At 48.2% G+C, this 16,330-nt stretch overlaps 1 protein-coding gene across 6 annotated transcripts in view; it reads right to left on the bottom strand.

Moving 5' to 3' along the window:
* Positions 1-16,330, bottom strand: part of GRAMD1B (GRAM domain containing 1B) — a 247,550-nt gene that overhangs the window by 119,804 nt on the left and 111,416 nt on the right. For 4 of the 6 annotated variants that reach the window (XM_079930629.1, XM_079930622.1, XM_079930628.1 and 1 more), the window contains one exon: positions 13,378-13,443. The exons of the other annotated variants lie outside the window; for them this stretch is intronic. In XM_079930629.1, the coding sequence (XP_079786755.1) occupies positions 13,378-13,443 (66 nt within the window). The remainder of the gene's footprint in view (positions 1-13,377; positions 13,444-16,330) is intronic. 6 annotated transcript variants of the gene reach the window in all.

Raw genomic sequence — 16,330 nt, 5'->3', positions numbered from 1 at the left:
AGCCGGTGAAACTGTCCACTTTGTGGAGCCCAAAGCAAGTCTAAGGCATGGAGCCAAACTAATAAACTAAGAGTTTCTAAAGTCCAACCCCGAATTCTACTTACTAACTCACCCACCACGCTCACACAAAGAATGACAAGGGGAACTTCTGTGTTTATGTATGGGCAGGCGGGGTGGTACTCAGAATGCCTCCACTCCCTCAGCCCCTTCCCTGCAGCCGGGAGGAGGAGGGCCGTTCTGAACCAGGGTTGCAATGGGTTTCTCTGCATCTCAATGCAAAAGTTGCCCCTTCGGATTAAGGAGGACTGGCAAAGAGAGGGAGGGAGCCCCAAGCAGTTAACTGCTTGTGGCTCCCCTGCCTGAGGATAAAAAGAAAAGAGGCACTGAGCAACCTGAAAAGTGATGACAGATAAGATGAAATGATTAACTACACAGCCCAACCCACCCACCTTTCTCCTCACTGCACAATGGTGATTCCTGGGCTACGCAGAGGATAAGGGAAAAACAGAAGCCACGCACTGACCCCAGCATCCCAAGCTGGGTAAAAAGGCACCGAGGGTCTGCCAGAGGTTCCCTAAAACTGATGTCACAAGCCAGGACTGGGACAGCTAGGCTCTCCCTGGCCCAGGCCTATTAAATTGGGTGCTTGATACCAGCTAGGTTTCAGGCTACGAAGTGCGTTTCTCAAACACCACCGACATGGAAATCACTTGGGGTATGTGTTATCTGTGCAAATTCCTAGAGGCTCAGAATCAGAGAGAGGGGCCCAGAAATGTGCATGCTGAATGAGTTCTGCAGGTGATTCTGACACCCGCTCAAAGGCTGAGGACCACTGCCTTAGAACCCTGGTCTCCCAAGCTGGAGGCTCATTATCAAGGGGATATGAACACTTACTCATGCAGTGCAGGAAGAAAATATGAGAACTTATATTTATACTTCTTTTTAGCTCATCCTTTAAAAATATCTACTTAATTATATAATATACAAAATACTTCATACAGCAGTGCACGCATACAACTTACGTAAATACGTTTACACATGACATCGGTGGTACCGCTCAGAAAATGTTTACTGATGGGGATTTGCAACCAAGCTGGAGTATCAACTTCTGGTACAACGACTGCTTCAAAGCAAAGAGTGGCCTCTGTAAATACCTGCTCTGAGCTTACGTTATTCCTCAGTGACCAGTTAAGAAGAGAACCCAGGGTTTTGGGCCTCCGACTGCATCTCAGCCCTCGTGTAAGAGGGAGGAAAGAATGCAGTGCAGAGCAGAGCAAGCCTGCGGGCGGAGTCCGGGCCTGAGCCCCGAGCTGTCACCCACTCACGTTCCTTCTTCACCCTGGCTGGTAGGAGGATACTATTTCTCCCAGTAGGAAGTGGAGACGCTGGGGAACGAAAGTTACCGTTCATCCTGCCAGTTGCCCCAATCTAAATCCCAACTATGGCATCCGCAGAGAGAGAGTGGTTTGCTGAGCTATAATTAATAACCCCGCTTTCTCAGGCAGAAAGGGAGAAATGCTGGAGTAGGAGAAACGCAGAGCAGGTGATAGTTACACCTGCAGACAGTTCTGCTGACAGCAACAGAAGCAGCCGGAGGGAAGCTACAAACTGGGAACTCGGGCGGGAGGGGAAGGCAGAAGCACCCTGCCCCCCAAAGTCAGAGCTTAGCCCAGACCTAAAATAAGTTCTCCTCTACTATCCAAACGCCTATGTGCTGTCTGCCACAAGACCGCACCGTCCTCTAAGCACACGTGTATGTGAATCAGAAAAAGGCGCACACGGATCAAACCATTTCCAGGACCATGAAACTGTCACAACGGTTAACAGATGCATTCATTAGGGCCACAGCGGCCCTCCTTCTGGGCCATAGTCACAGAATCCCATGATCATAGAACATCAGAGCTAGCAAAGCCTTACACACGTATTCACGGAACAGATATTTGCTGAGCGCCTACCATGTGTCAGGCTCCGTGCTGAGTGCTGGGTACACACTAGCAAATAAAACAAAGGCGGTCCCTGCTCTCATGGAGATTAGGACGAGCGGGGGAGACAGACAACCACCAAGTCAACAAATAAATACAGTTATGACACCATTAGTGCTAAGGCGGAAAGGAAGCTGGGGGGGAGTGGGGGCCGGAGTTGATGTGACTGGCTTTCCCGGACGACTGAGGAGTCATCAAACGTCACCTCTCCTGAACTCACTCTAACCAAATCTCCAGCTACGGTTCTCTGAGAACCCGAGCCAACAGTTTGCTGACAGTAACTCTAACAGAAGCTACCATTTACTGCGCGTCAGACACAATGCCAAGTGTTTTCCCCCTTTGTTCTCATTTTGATCCCCCCAAGCTCCACAAAGTAGGTACAATTATCTCCATTTTCAAAGAAGGCTCGGAGAGGATAAAACGTTGTGAAAGCACCACAGCCCACAGCCAGTAAGTGGCAGAGCCAGGATTTAACCTGAGGTCACTCCTTCACCTTCCAAGCAGGGTCCTGAGTCCCACGTGACCGCTGCACAGATTCCTGTCCCTGACGCCAGCACCACAGGATCAGAGACTCTCTGGTGCTGCCGTGCCCTGCTGGGGGCCGGCTGCAGGGCCACAGCGCTGGGTCGCCGGGGCCCAAGGAGCCACCTCCTAAGGATGCAGACTGGGTTTCTGTTCCCCACCCTCAGCCTCCGCCTGACAGCACCCTGGGGAGAGAACCCTCGTCAACGACGGCTGCACACCTGTGGGCGTCTGTGCCTGGGCGTGTGTGTGTGTGAGAGAGAACTGTGATCGTCACCAACCACCTTCGAGCCCCTACCTACCTTTGAGATCCACTGAGCCTCTCACTGCCTTTCTTCTTCCTGTCCTCCCCTCACCCCATCTGTCCCATCTGTCCTCTTCCTCGCTGCTGCTTCTCTTCAAAACAAAACTGCCTGTAAGTTTACATGCACCTCTCCCTCCGATGCCTGCCAGCCCCTGAATTTAACTCTGATCCTAGAGGTTGCAACCTCCTTCTCCTCCAGAAAACCTCCTCCCCTCTGCTTGTCACAAAGGCCAAGGCACAGCGTGTCTGGCAAGGAAACACCGCCCCACGATTCTGCCAGGTTCAGGGCCCACGTTAGGGAAGAGAGCCCCACACCTGGTTTATGCTCAGATCTCCCTGGCAGCTGCTCAAGCAAAGTCCCAAATGAGTGGATATGAGGTGTGAACACACAAAGGCAACACCCCCAAAGGTTCCTATCCATAGGTCCCTATCACTGGGAGGGAATCAACACCCCCAAAGACATGAGAGAACCCGAAACCAGGCAGAACACACCATTCTCTTCAGCACCTTTCTCTTGGGACCTCCAAGCTCTTTACCAACTGAAGTAATTCACCATCAGAGAGGAAAAGAGTGCCCCCTGGCATGAAGAACCCAGAGAGCCACGGAAGCGCCTTGGAGACGCGGCGAGGCCCAGTCAAGCATGCCGTCCACTGAGGAGCACGCAGCCTCATTCATGCCCCACCCCTTCCCCTTCCCCTTCCGCCTCTGGCAACAGAGCATTCTCCCTCTTGCGGGCCTGTCACTAGCAAGGAACTGCAATATCCCCAAACGTGGGAGACACCCCAAAGCACTCCCACCTCCGTGAACAGCCCCGGGTCATCCCAAACCAGCCAAGGGCCAAGTCCTCGTGCCCTGATCTCCAGGGCCCCCGGCCACCTACTTGGCTCGTAGAAAGGACAGCTTCTTCCTCAGGGAGGAGACATGGTGATGGCAGGCCTGCTTCACAGCTGTGCTGCAAGAGACCGTCGGGGAGCGCAGGTTCTGGACCATGCTGGGCTCACCGGGGGGCCTGCCACATGGCCACAGGGACCTGGGGGGCCGGAGGCTCACTCTGGGGCTGCTGGCCGGGCAGCTCCTTCAGCTGTCGACCTGGCCCCTGCACCTGAGCTCTGCCTGACCTAGTGTTCACACAGAACACAGGCGGGTGGAGGGCCCGGCCTCAGGCTCCGTGTTCCCGGGATGCCCCCTGCCTGCCACCCGGGCTCTGCACAGAGCCCTCCCCCATCCTCTCGCATCTGGCCACGCGCTCTGGGCACTCAGTCTCCTCTCCTCCTTTGTCCTCAGACAGGGAGGATGGAGCTGTACCTGCATGTGATGTCAGCTGCTGGAAGGAGGGGAGGGCCACGGGCACTGCTCCCAGAGGGTTTGCTACTCCTGGCTCCTTCCTCCTGGTGAGGGAGCTGACCCGAGCCATCACCTCTGTGTCCACGGGGCCACAGGGAATTTGGCGGCCAGGCAGGTAGACGGGGCTAGAGTGCCCTGGAAATATGCAACTTGGGGACAATTTCTGGGACAGAATTAAAAACATTTTCCTTCTAGTGGGAAGCTATCTATTCCGGTGGCCAGACCTGAGTTGGAAGGAGTGGGCCTGCTTTCTGGCCTTGCTCCAGCTCCGGGGGTTCAAATTGCATTGCCCTGGTTTCTGTGTTTGTTCATTCATAAATTCCACACATATCTGCTTCTGAGCACTTACTCTGTGCCTGATATAAGAGATACAGTTTCTGTTCTCCAGGGTTTCATGGGCAAGTGGGGAGATGGATAAGTAAACCAAAGAGTGCACAGCATGGGGCAAGTGTCCGGCATACTTAAACACAGCCCGCTACTACACATAGAAAATAGACGTGATGAAACTTAAACTTGCCTTCCCTTCCTTATCTGGGAGAAATGAGGGTGCGTTCCAGTAAGACATGTAAGACTTGAACGTCTTTTGAGCTAGTCAGAGAAGAGGTGATACAAGAAATCCCCAGGGCTTCCCTGGTGGCACAGTGGTTGAGAGTCCGCCTGCCGATGCAGGGGACGCGGGTTCGTGTCCCGGTCCGGGAAGATCCCACATGTCGCGGAGCGGCTGGGCCTGTGAGCCATGGCCGCTGAGCCTGCACGTCCGGAGCCTGTGCTCCGCAACGGGAGAGGCCACGACGGTGAGAGGCCCGCGTACCGCAAAAAAAAAGAAAAAAGAAAAAGAAATCCCCAAATTAATGACACCCCAGCCTCACAGTACTCCCATTCACCTTCCTTGATCTTCCGAGATGATCCTTTTTCCTATCACACAGAGAAAATAGCTATTAACCTCCTCACTGTCCTACCACATCACCTGTGAGCGCACCTGCACTCACATCCACTATTCTCTCCTATTCAAGGCTAATCCATTCACCTGTGATCTAGGTCCAGCTTTTCTTGCTTCCTCCAAACCCGTTTCCTTATCTTTCAGCAGAGGCACTCCCCAGCAGGGCAAGATGGAATCCCAGGATCAACTCTGGAGACCTCCCTTCTCTCTTACACCCTTCGTCCGGTGCATCACCATGTCGTGGGCATTTTATCCCCAACATGTATCTTGAATTCATCTCTTTTTTTTTTTTTTCCACAACCAGCATCCCAAGTCCAAGCTACCAATACTCAGTCCTTTGCCTGGACTATTGTAACAGCCTCCCAACTGCCCCAGCTGATCCTCTGCATCCTTTCTCCGAGCTGCAATCTTTACAGAATGCAAATCTGACCCTGTCAGCTCCCTTCTGAAGACTTCCAATGAAAATTAAAAATTAAAAAAAATAAAGACTTCCAATGACTTCCTAGTGCTCTGAGCATAAAGACTCAAGTCCTTGTTGTGGCCAACCAAGCTCCTCTCATCTTATCTCATCTCATCTGTCTCGTCTCACTGCTTCCCTCCCATCTCAGGCTCATCCTTCTGGCCTTAGATCAACCACCACGCTCTCATACCAACCCCACTTCAGTCCAGGCCCAATTTATTTGATACACTCCCTCGTGGCACCATGTTCCCCTCCTTCAACACACACATCCGAGTTTGTATTTTCTTTGTTATACACTCAGTTATGTTAACACTGTCTCCTCAACAAGACTGGGAACGTGACGAGTAGAACATATAGTACATAACTGGTAAGTGTTCATTGAGTGAATGAATGAATGATGTCCTCTTTAAAATTCTCATCCCTGACCTACCGGTTTCTACTTGAGGTTAAAAATGTGCTGTGTCTCCCTATATTAAAATAAACTTTCTCCCCAAACACCCCTACGTACCATCTGTATTTCTCTTCTTCCCAAGCAAATGTCTAGAATAAATTCCCCACATTCAGACTCTCCTTCCTCCCCTCATATATTCTCTTCTAAAACTGCTCTATGGTTATCAACGACCTCCTAATTACCACGGCAGAAGATGCTTTTTAGTTCTTACCTATCTCTACCCTCTTTGTCTCTTCTTCCTTGCTTCTACGATATTTCTGTCCCCTAGTTCTCCTAGCTTCAGTGGGCAATCTTTTGCAAATTCCTCCTTCCCTTATCTTCTGCTTAAACTCTGCTCATTCTAAGACTCTTGGCCTCAACTATATTCTCATTTCCAAAACTAAAGAAGTTTTAGTCCTGTCTCCTGAGCTTCAAACAGGTGTGGCCAACGACACAGTGTATCTCTCCAGCTGCACACTCCATGCTCAAACTCCACACATCTAAATGAAACTCACTACCACCCCTGCTCCTCAAATCTTCCCGCTTTACCCAGTATTTTAGTAACAACAGCATTATTATTAATAACAATAATAGCAAGCACATATGTAATACTAGCCATGCGCCAGGCACCATTCCTGTTCTAATCATCACACATATACACATTCAACATTCTCAACAACCCTATGAGGTAGGACCTATTATTATACCCATCTTATAGATGAGGAGAGTGAGGTACAGAGAAGTCCTCTTTTCTATTCTTCTACCATAATTCAGAAATGTGCCCATTTGGCCTCACCTTAAATGTCACCACAGCAGTAAGCCGTCCCTCCCACCCAACTCACAGTAGTCCCAAAAAGCCTTGGTCCACCACCTCACCTTTCCTCATCTTCTCTACAGCACTTATTACTACTTGACGTTTTCTTGTTTATTATCTATCTTCCCTCACTAGAAAGTAAGCACCGTGAAAGGAGAAACAATATTTATCTCGTTTATAGCTGTAGCCACCAATGCCCAGAAGAGTAGCTAGCGTACAGTATGTGCTCAATAAATCCCTTATTCAGTGAGGGAACGAATGGGTGGACAATTGCCACAGTACCCTTCCTTGTCTATCTGCTTCCAGTGTTTGTTCCTTGAATCCATCTCTCACACTAGGATGAAAAGGATTTTTCGCACAAGAATATCTGGGAGAGACTCGGGTACCCCTTCCTCCAAATCCCTCACTCACTTCCCCCATCTATAAATACGGGTCACTCTATCATGGCAGGATGTGACATGATCAGGCATCTGCTTACCTGTACAAAGATGATTTCCAGCCGCTTGCTAGCTACCCCCACTCCTGGGACATCCTCGGCAGCACTACTGAAGTATTTGCCGTTCCTGAACATGCCTTGCTTTCTCACGCCTCCATGCTTATGTACATCTTGTTCCCTTGCCTGGGAACGCTGTCCATGTGACGGACTCCTACTCACCTTGCAGCTCTCAGCTGACGCACAGCCCTCTCCCCCTCTCCGTGGAGTCTTTCTGGATACCACTGCCCTCTCTCTCCCTCCTCCCCAATCCTCGCCCCAAGCAGAGTACCTGCATTACTTGGGCCAATTTCTTAACTCCACTGAGCCTCAGTTTCCTTAAACTCTAATATGAAGATTATAATAGCATCTATTTGATAGGGCTGTTGAGGGGTTTTATTTAAAAGTATATGCAAGATTCACTGCACAGATTAGGTGCATTAGTCAACAAATTCTTTAGTTCCACTACAACGAAATTCTATCAGACAAACTTCTATCTGTCAATTATCACACTACGTTAGACTTGCTTACTTACAGGTATGTCTTACCATAAGACAAGAAGGCTCCTGAGGGCAAAGACCATGCCTTACTCTGTTTATCCTCAGAGTCAATATCTGGTATTTTGCAGATGATCAATATTCTACACAGTCTTTCTGTCTCTGCTTCTTCAAGGACAGAACACAGATCGGCTAAGAGAGTGAGAGTAAAAACTCACGATAGCCAAAAGCAACCATCAGAGTACCAGCAGCCACCACGCTGAGCACCTGCTAAGTACCAGGCATTCTACACATGTTACCTCATGGACTCTTTACAGGAAAAGGCTTTTGCAAATGAGGAAGCTAAGGTTCAGTAAAGCTGAGGAAAATGCTTTTAAAAATGCACAGTCAATATGGAAGAAGGCAGACAAAACCATGTCTGCTGACTGAGACTCTCACTCTTTCCTGCACACCGCAGGGCCCAGTGGCACAGGGCAAGCCTCTTGTTCCTGCTGCAGCCTGGACTCAGGCAGGCTCCAGCATGTTGAAGACATTTAATAAAGGTTTGTGGCACACATGCCCGCATGCAGCAGTGAGTACGTGAACGCATGGAGCCCTGCCTTGGCCCTCAGTTACACTCCAGCCCTCTCCACGTCTCATTTTCCTACCACGAAAAGGCTTCCTGGTCAACTGAGACCACGTTCTGTTGAAACTAACATCCTGTACATAAACGGTCCTTAGTAAAAAATAGCTCCTTTTTCTACACTCCTGGCTTTGTATGAAAGGTCCTGCCACTGGGTGAATGTACTAAATAAATAAAGACCTGGGCACCTCAGAAGCCTTACCAACAGTTCCAGTTTGGGCTGAACCTGGGAACTAGTGTTTTGTAAGTACACCCATGACTTCACCTCGATGCATGAAAATGGATTAGTGTCCCAAATTCCATCGCACACACATACACGCTTTGGGGAAGTTAGATCTATTTTGCTTTCAACCAGAAACCTGAGGGGATCATTCCTATCTCTGAGACAATCCCTGTTTCCCAATAAACTGATTCTTTTCCCCAAACTACCCCTTCTCCCTGATGCACACCTGCCCAGGAAATGACCGTCTCTTGCACTCACCTACCCAAAGACTTCTTTTCCTTCAGGACAGAAACTGATGTGAATGAGGAAAAGCACAATTCTTAGAAGCCCTTAAGTTTGGATATCTTATTGAGGCATTTCCCTCTTTGCTGTAACGTGGACTCTTCTTCCTTTTTTTGGTTGCATTGGGTCTTCGTTGCTGCGCCCGGGCTTCCTCTAGTTGTGGTGAGCGGGGGCTACTCTTTGTTGTGGTGCGCGGGCTTCTCATTGTGGTGGCTTCTCTTGTTGCAGAGCACTGGCTCTAGGCTCACGGGCTTCAGTAGTTGCAGCACGTGGGCTCAGTAGTTGTAGCTCGTGGGGTTTACGGCGTGCGGGCTTCAGCAGTTGTGGTGCATGGGCTTAGCTGCTCCAGTGCATGTGGGATATTCCCAGACCAGGGCTCGAACCCATGTACCCTGCATTGGCAGGCAGACTCTTAACCACTGAGCCACCAGGGAAGTCCTGTGGACTGTTTTTAGACTACAGTAGAGTAGCTATTTGTCTCTAAATATTATATCCATTCTGAACCTTGTACAAGAAAAAAGAAAAATCAATGTTTTATTTAACCAGTTGAAAGTTATCTCGTACTAAAGGGTTATAATTTTGATCTTTAAAACAGAAGAAATCAGGACTTCCCTGGTGGCGCAGTGGTTAAGAATCTGCCTGCCAATGCAGGGGACACAGGTTCGATCCCTGGTCCGGGAAGATCCCACATGCCGCAGAGCAACTAAGCCTGTGCACCACAACTACTGAGCCTGTGCTCTAGAGCCCACGAGCCACAACTACTGAGCCCACGTGCCACAACTACCGAAGCCCGCACGCCTAGAGCCCGAGCTCTGCAATGAGAGAAACCTCTGCAATGAGAGAAACCACCACAATAAGAAGCCGGCACGCCGCAACTAGAGAAAGCCCCCGTGCAGCAATGGAGACCCAATGCAGCCAAAAATAAAATAAATACAATAAGTAAATTTTTTAAAAAAACAAAACCAAAACAAACCAGAGGAAATCAAACTTTTTTTTTTTTGGCCTGCTCTATGAAACGATCCTTCATTCTGTAATTGACCACATGGTTTGGAGAATTAGGAGGGGCCACAGAAAAGGGTCCATATTACCCACTTCATACTTGACCATTTTCAGCCCTGCTCTACCTGCTTCCCAGGGGAGGGGCAAAGAGTAAACGAGATGATCTGTTGGTCCAGGAAGGCCTGGCCAGTGTGGGGAATGCCGCTGGAACCAGCAGGGTGTGCTGTCCATCAAACTGGGCCCAGAGCAAAGGGCACAAACCAGATTCCCCACCACCGCAGAAAATCTCCACAGGGCTCAGATCTCACACTTGCTCTAGGTCAGGATATCACAGAGTAAGATCCAAAATGCCCCAGAGAGTCTCTTAATTGGGTGGAAACACGTTAGAGGAAGGATTAGGCGCAGGGTGTAAAGGTTTGTGCTGAGCTGGGGCTGAGTGATTAATTAGCACTCTGAGGACTTGCTCTCTCCAGGAGAACCCACTGGCTGAGAAGGGAAAAAAGAATTCATTCAGAAACGCCATGGGGAACACACATCCGTCCTGAGTTTCGAGGGGAGGGGTCCACAGGGACCGCCACAAGAAGCATCCTTCTGATCCCAGCCCTCTCAGTTTCCCATACTGCCCAAGGTGAGCTAGTGCAGAACTGTATCCAACACCCACCGTGAAGAGTTCAGGGGGCTGTCGGTGGGCCAGGGAGAAGAAAGGACCAGGGAAGACATTTAGAGGATTTTTCTGGGCAGAGGTGTGGAAGGGAGACCCTCCATAACATTTCACTTGGTTGGGGGAGTGGGCAGAGAAGGAGCTAGAATATAATTTTTATCAGCATACAATCCCAACTACTGAACAAAAAGGCAGGGCTCTCTCCAGTTAGCAAGCAGCCTTGGGAAAAAATGCATGGCAGAGTATGTACAATTTGGCACTTATTCATCTCTCCCAGGAATGCCCTAAGCAGCAGGGATAAAACAGAGCGACCCGAGGAGCTGCCAATCATAGGGCAGATAGACGAGGAGCAGCTGAAGGTATGATGATCAGAAATGGATGGAACGCTTCCAGAGATGTTTGGCGCCCAAGCACAGGGAAGGGAGTTCTGCTGGGCAACTCTACGGACCCTTCCAATTTTGAGAGTATGGTTGTCGAAATCCAGACAGCACTGAAAAGAGAGCGAAGGCCACTCTAGAGACTGAGGGCACTGCCATCAGATCATAACTGATGAAAGCATCTTTACAAGAGTGATTAATCTTTGCCCCTTGGAGGCCCCATGCCTCTGCCTAAATTGATGAGCTGAACTGTTAATTTTGGTTAGTAACAAGCACAAAACTGAGAACTAGCGCAGAACTCATAAAACTTTATAAATATAAAGGGAAGGTCCCACCCTCCTGCCCAGGATGAAACCCTTTTCATGACATACCATCTAGCTTTTGTCTGAACACCTGTATGGAGGAGATAGTTCATTACTTTACAAGGCCTGTTCCATTGCAGTACAGCTCTCGTCATGGAAAAGTTCTTTCTTATCCTGAGCTGAAATCCTTCTCGCTGTAACTCCTACCCCTCTAGTTCTATTTCTTAGGTTTTCAGATATTTAAAGAGTGCTGCTATAGTCATTCTAAACCTTCTCTTTTCCAGGCTAAACCTGTTTCCTTCAACCAATCCTTATAATCACATAGTTATCATCTTGATCATTCTTTTCTGAACTCTAATTTATCAATATCCTTTTCCAAAGAACGGAGAATAATACATCCGATATGGTCAAACTAGTACAGACTACAGTAAGACCTTTTTTTTTTTTAAATCCATGCTCCATCCTTCCAGTAATGAACTCAGACTTTTACAGATCATTTGGTACTTGCTTCAGATCACTGGCTCATATGCGGCTGGTTAAAAAGTAACCCTTAAGTTCTTTCCCACATGAAATCCTGTCAAGTTAGGCTCCCCGTGGTAACCCTACACTCAAGAAACTATTCTAATATAAATATATAATAGCACGTTTCCTTTTTTAAAATACTCCGTGTTGTTTCCACCTACTGTTCTATTTGAAATAATACTAAGTCTTGGCTCTATCGTCCTTGGTGTTCTCTCTACTCCCTCTCAGCTGAGCAGCCACCATAAGTTTGACAAATGAGGTAAAAGTACCTTCTGCATTTTCATCCGGTTTGTTGATGAAAATGATAAGCAGAGCTAGACCAAAAGCAGAGCCCCGCGGCCTGCCTGCTGAGACCCCCTTCCCGTGAAGGTCAGCACGGTCCACCTTCGCTGGGCACAGAAGTTTAACTTGCTGCAGCAGACCGCTCCCTCTGTCTACCATTCAGAGGCGCTCCATGCCGCAGATGCCACCTGGGGCCCACAGCCCCAGTCCCACCTCAGAGCCTCAAACGGGCATCCAGGAGCCTCCGTATCCTCAGGGCCCCCTGTACACCCCACCTCATTCTCCGTTAACCTCTGACACCTACCATCCACTCCAATCCTGGTGTTCTGCTGTCATCTTGCAAACAGATAGTGATACCGAGCAGGACCCTGTGGGGCTCCGGGGCACAAAAGCCTTTCTGTGCCCCCCACTTCTTGATTACAGGAAATAGGCTTCATTCAGCCTCCATGACCTTCCCTGAGTTCCAGCGGGCAGGTTCAAACAGTTGCTAATCAGGGAAGGGAGGGGATACCGAGGCGACAGGAGAGGAACAGTCAAGAAACAATAGTGCAGCCTTGGGGCAGGGTCCTGGATCCCCCTCCAGGGATACACACAACAATATCCTTGAGCTGTTTTGCAGATACAGAAGCCCCAACCAGGTGGGAGAAGTTAACAGGTTAATGATGCTGACTCCCACGTGCCCCCCACCCAGGTGGAGGACGGAAGGATGATGTCCACGCTCCTCACCTCAATCAACTAATGCTTGAACTCTGTCGACCTCTGTCGCAAATTCATGCTGAATTCTCCTCAGCTCAAGCCCCTCATGAATATGCATGAATACCCTTAGCTTAAAACTTCCCCAGTTTTGCTGTGAGGGAAACACTGCTTTGGGATAACTCCTTCCTTCCTCCGATCTTTAGCTTGGTTGTATCTTTTGGTTGACACCCACCAAGAGGCGAACCCACCTTTCAGGTACCACTCTGATGCCACACACGCATCCCCAGCCACGCCGTTTTCCTCGGGCACAAAATACCCTTTCCCCTCTCGCTCCACACCGTACCCGACCTCTAGAGTATGCCTCAGGTGCCAAGTCCACTCTGACATCTTCCCAACGGACTTGGTTTCCACACACTGACTTCTTCCCCTGCTGGACACCAAAAGCCTTTAGAATCGGTCCCCTCTACTCGGGTCGAGGGGGAGCATCCTCCTTCTAAGCCGTGTTTGAGCACAGAGGTCTGGCGGGCCCCTATTTCTCTGCAGTTTCCCACAGTTCTCATTCGCGGCAGAAGCACTATCTTCCTCAAACATTTTCCCCACCCACTGTAATCGCTGCTCCCATCTCTCCCTCCTCATGCGATCTTACCTTTCTTCCCGCACCCGAGGACTCAGGAACCTGCTAGAGTCATCGTCATGACTGCTCTGCTGGCTGCTGAGAAAAGACAGGATGTGAACCGTTAACGTTCCGCTTCTTTCTCAACCCTGGGGGAGAGCATCTAGACTTCAGCTCAATGGAGAAATGGGGTTACAACATCTTAAAGGTAGACGTTCCCCGGGGAAGTTTACACAGAGGGTATACTGCCAGATGGTGGAACTGAGACACATTTGGTGAAAAACCCACCCATCATACCTAAAGCACAAGAGGGAGATCCTGACCTATCACCTTCTTCTTCCCAGGCCACACAGTCTCAGAGAGTGAATGCCTCTGGCATTCTCTGTACCTGGGCCTCTAGATCTGTAGGACAGAATAATCCCATTCTTCCGCCTCCCCTGAGACACTCAAGGTGCTGGCTCGCAGTCTTGTGGGCAGGAAGGGGAGGGGTGCGGGTAGGAGGGAATTCCAGCAGGAGAAAGACTTGAGACTTGATGGAGTCTGGGGCCACCCGGCCTGCTTCCCTGCCTCCAGGGAAGGCTGAAGAGGGTGAGGGACGAAAGAGGGATTAGAAGGTGGAGTCCCTCCACTCCTTAAAGCCCTGTAGGCACGAAGATTATAGAGCTTCAACTCACAAGAGTTCTTGAAGTGCTTACTTTAAATGACTGTGGAATTCAACAGTCATTCATCCTACTCAAGAGAAAGAAAAGCTGTTCAGACACCTTATGACACTAACTGAACAGAAAGCTGGTGAACAAATAATTTTTATTAATTGCTAATTATTAAGTACTCCAGGTTTCTAATCAAGAGTCTGGAGGCCCCGTGGGCTAAGAATGGTGTTTGCTTTTTTAAATGGCTGGGAATAAACATTTTTTAAATGATAATAATATTTCATGACATGTGAAAATTATATGAAATTCAAAATGATGTCATAAATAAAGTTTTATTGAAACACAGCCACACCCATTCATTCGCATACTAACCAGGGCTGCTTTTTTGCTACAATGGCAGAGCTGTGCAGTTAAGGCAGAACTGAATAAGTGCAGTAGTGAGGCCATTAGACCCACAAAGCCTAAATATTTACTGTACGGCCCCTTACAGAAAAAGTTAGCAAACCGCTGTTTGGCATAGATTCCATTCATAATAAATTCCTGTTACCATAAATGTCACTATAACCCAGGCCCAGTACAACCACACTTGTTCCCTTGTTCTGGTGGCTTGTTCAGCCATAAAAAGCACTGCTCTCTATAGAGTACACTCCTTAGACTAGATCCCCAGAAGATGGCAAACTGTGAACGATCTTGTAGGGTAGGTGCCTGCCCCAGTGACTGCTTCTCCACCAAAGAAGCACGCGATTTTACAACCACGCTCTGATGTTCTGATTTTTCAGCAAGAAGTAAATGAACTTAGAAGCAATTTACATCAAATTTTCAAATACACAAACATACACCTACACACACACACATGCCAGACATCAGAACAGCACCACACACAAAGCTTCCAGTTGCTTGGCACAACCAAGTGTGTACACAATCCTGTGTTTTCTTTTACTCTACACAAAGCACTTTTTTTTTTGCCGCTCGTTCCCTGTGGAGAACATGTGGCTACTCATCATTCCCTCTTTGCAAGGTCTCATAGACTTGCCTTTTAAAAACTCCTTATAACAAAATTATACTGCTGTGTTGCTAACCCGTGGGATTTCTTACATTGGGACTGACCTGTCATATGTATCAAGCACCCTCTTCTATACAACTTGGAATAGGTGTTAAGACTACAGTAGGCAACCCACAGATGACTGGAACTCCAATTCCACAGCAGACTCAGCATCAAGAGAGAAAAACCAAAATAACAATAATAATAATAATTTAAAAAGAAAAAAAAAGAGAGAGAGGAATACCAGTCTACACCGTTGGCAGTACATGTGAGGAGAAGTAGGAGGGAGGGCTGTCTGGAACCCAGTGGTTTACACTATCTAACACCCAAAGGGGCTCAACCAACCCAATGACCACAATCAGCATCACGGCCTCTTCACGGAAGAGATCAAACTGGACTCCATTTAAGCTATCTATAATGGGGCTGTGCTTCCTTCTCACCCTACCCTCACTCTGGCAATCAAGGCTTAAAGTAAAGCTAATAGAGGGGCTCCCAGAACTAAATGAGAAGTACCAGAGTTTCAGAAAAATAATCGTGAGCTGATTTTAGCAAGTTATCTCACTAGATGGCACTGCTGACTTCCAAACCAGAACCTGAACGAGGCCAAGCCATCCAGCTTCTGAAACCAAAACTAGAACCAACTTTCTGGCGCCCCCTTCTGGCCTTCCCATTGCTTAGAAAACCGTTCAGAGGGTGGAGATGAAAAGTTAACAATGGATCACCTTCAAAGGATTTATTGGTTCCAAATAACTAAGAAATACCAACGTGCATGCATTCAACAAGTATTTCTCCAATGCTCTCTATGTGCACATATGTCAAAAGGCAGCATCCAAGTTAAGTCAATACTTTGGAATACGCTGCCTCAGGTTACATCCAACTTCCTCCACTTCCTACTTAACACAACCCTGAGCAAATTAGAAGTCATTTTCCTTACCTACAAAATGGAGATAGATGTTACGATAGTTCTTACTGTTGTAAGGATTAAAGAATGTAAAGCTGCTGTAAGAATTAAAGAATGAACATATGTGAAGTATGGAGAATACTGCTTGGCACATACTAACTGTTGTACAAATGCTATTATTATGTGCAAGTCATCGTTTTGTGGGTCATGGAAAATAAAGACGTGAATCAGACAGGGATCCTGCTCTCAAGGTGTTTACAATCTGGAAAGTAAGAGTCAATATAAACTATAATTTTAAACTACATTTAAAAGTAGAAAATGATAACTCTTAGAAGTAAATATTAAAAGCTACAGAAACATAGACCAGAGAAAGATCACTTCCTTCTGGGGCTG

This window comes from Stenella coeruleoalba (assembly GCF_951394435.1).
Source record: "Stenella coeruleoalba genome assembly, chromosome: 8".
Taxonomy (NCBI): Eukaryota; Metazoa; Chordata; class Mammalia; order Artiodactyla; family Delphinidae; genus Stenella; species Stenella coeruleoalba.
This window is presented reverse-complemented; position numbering and strand designations above follow the sequence as displayed.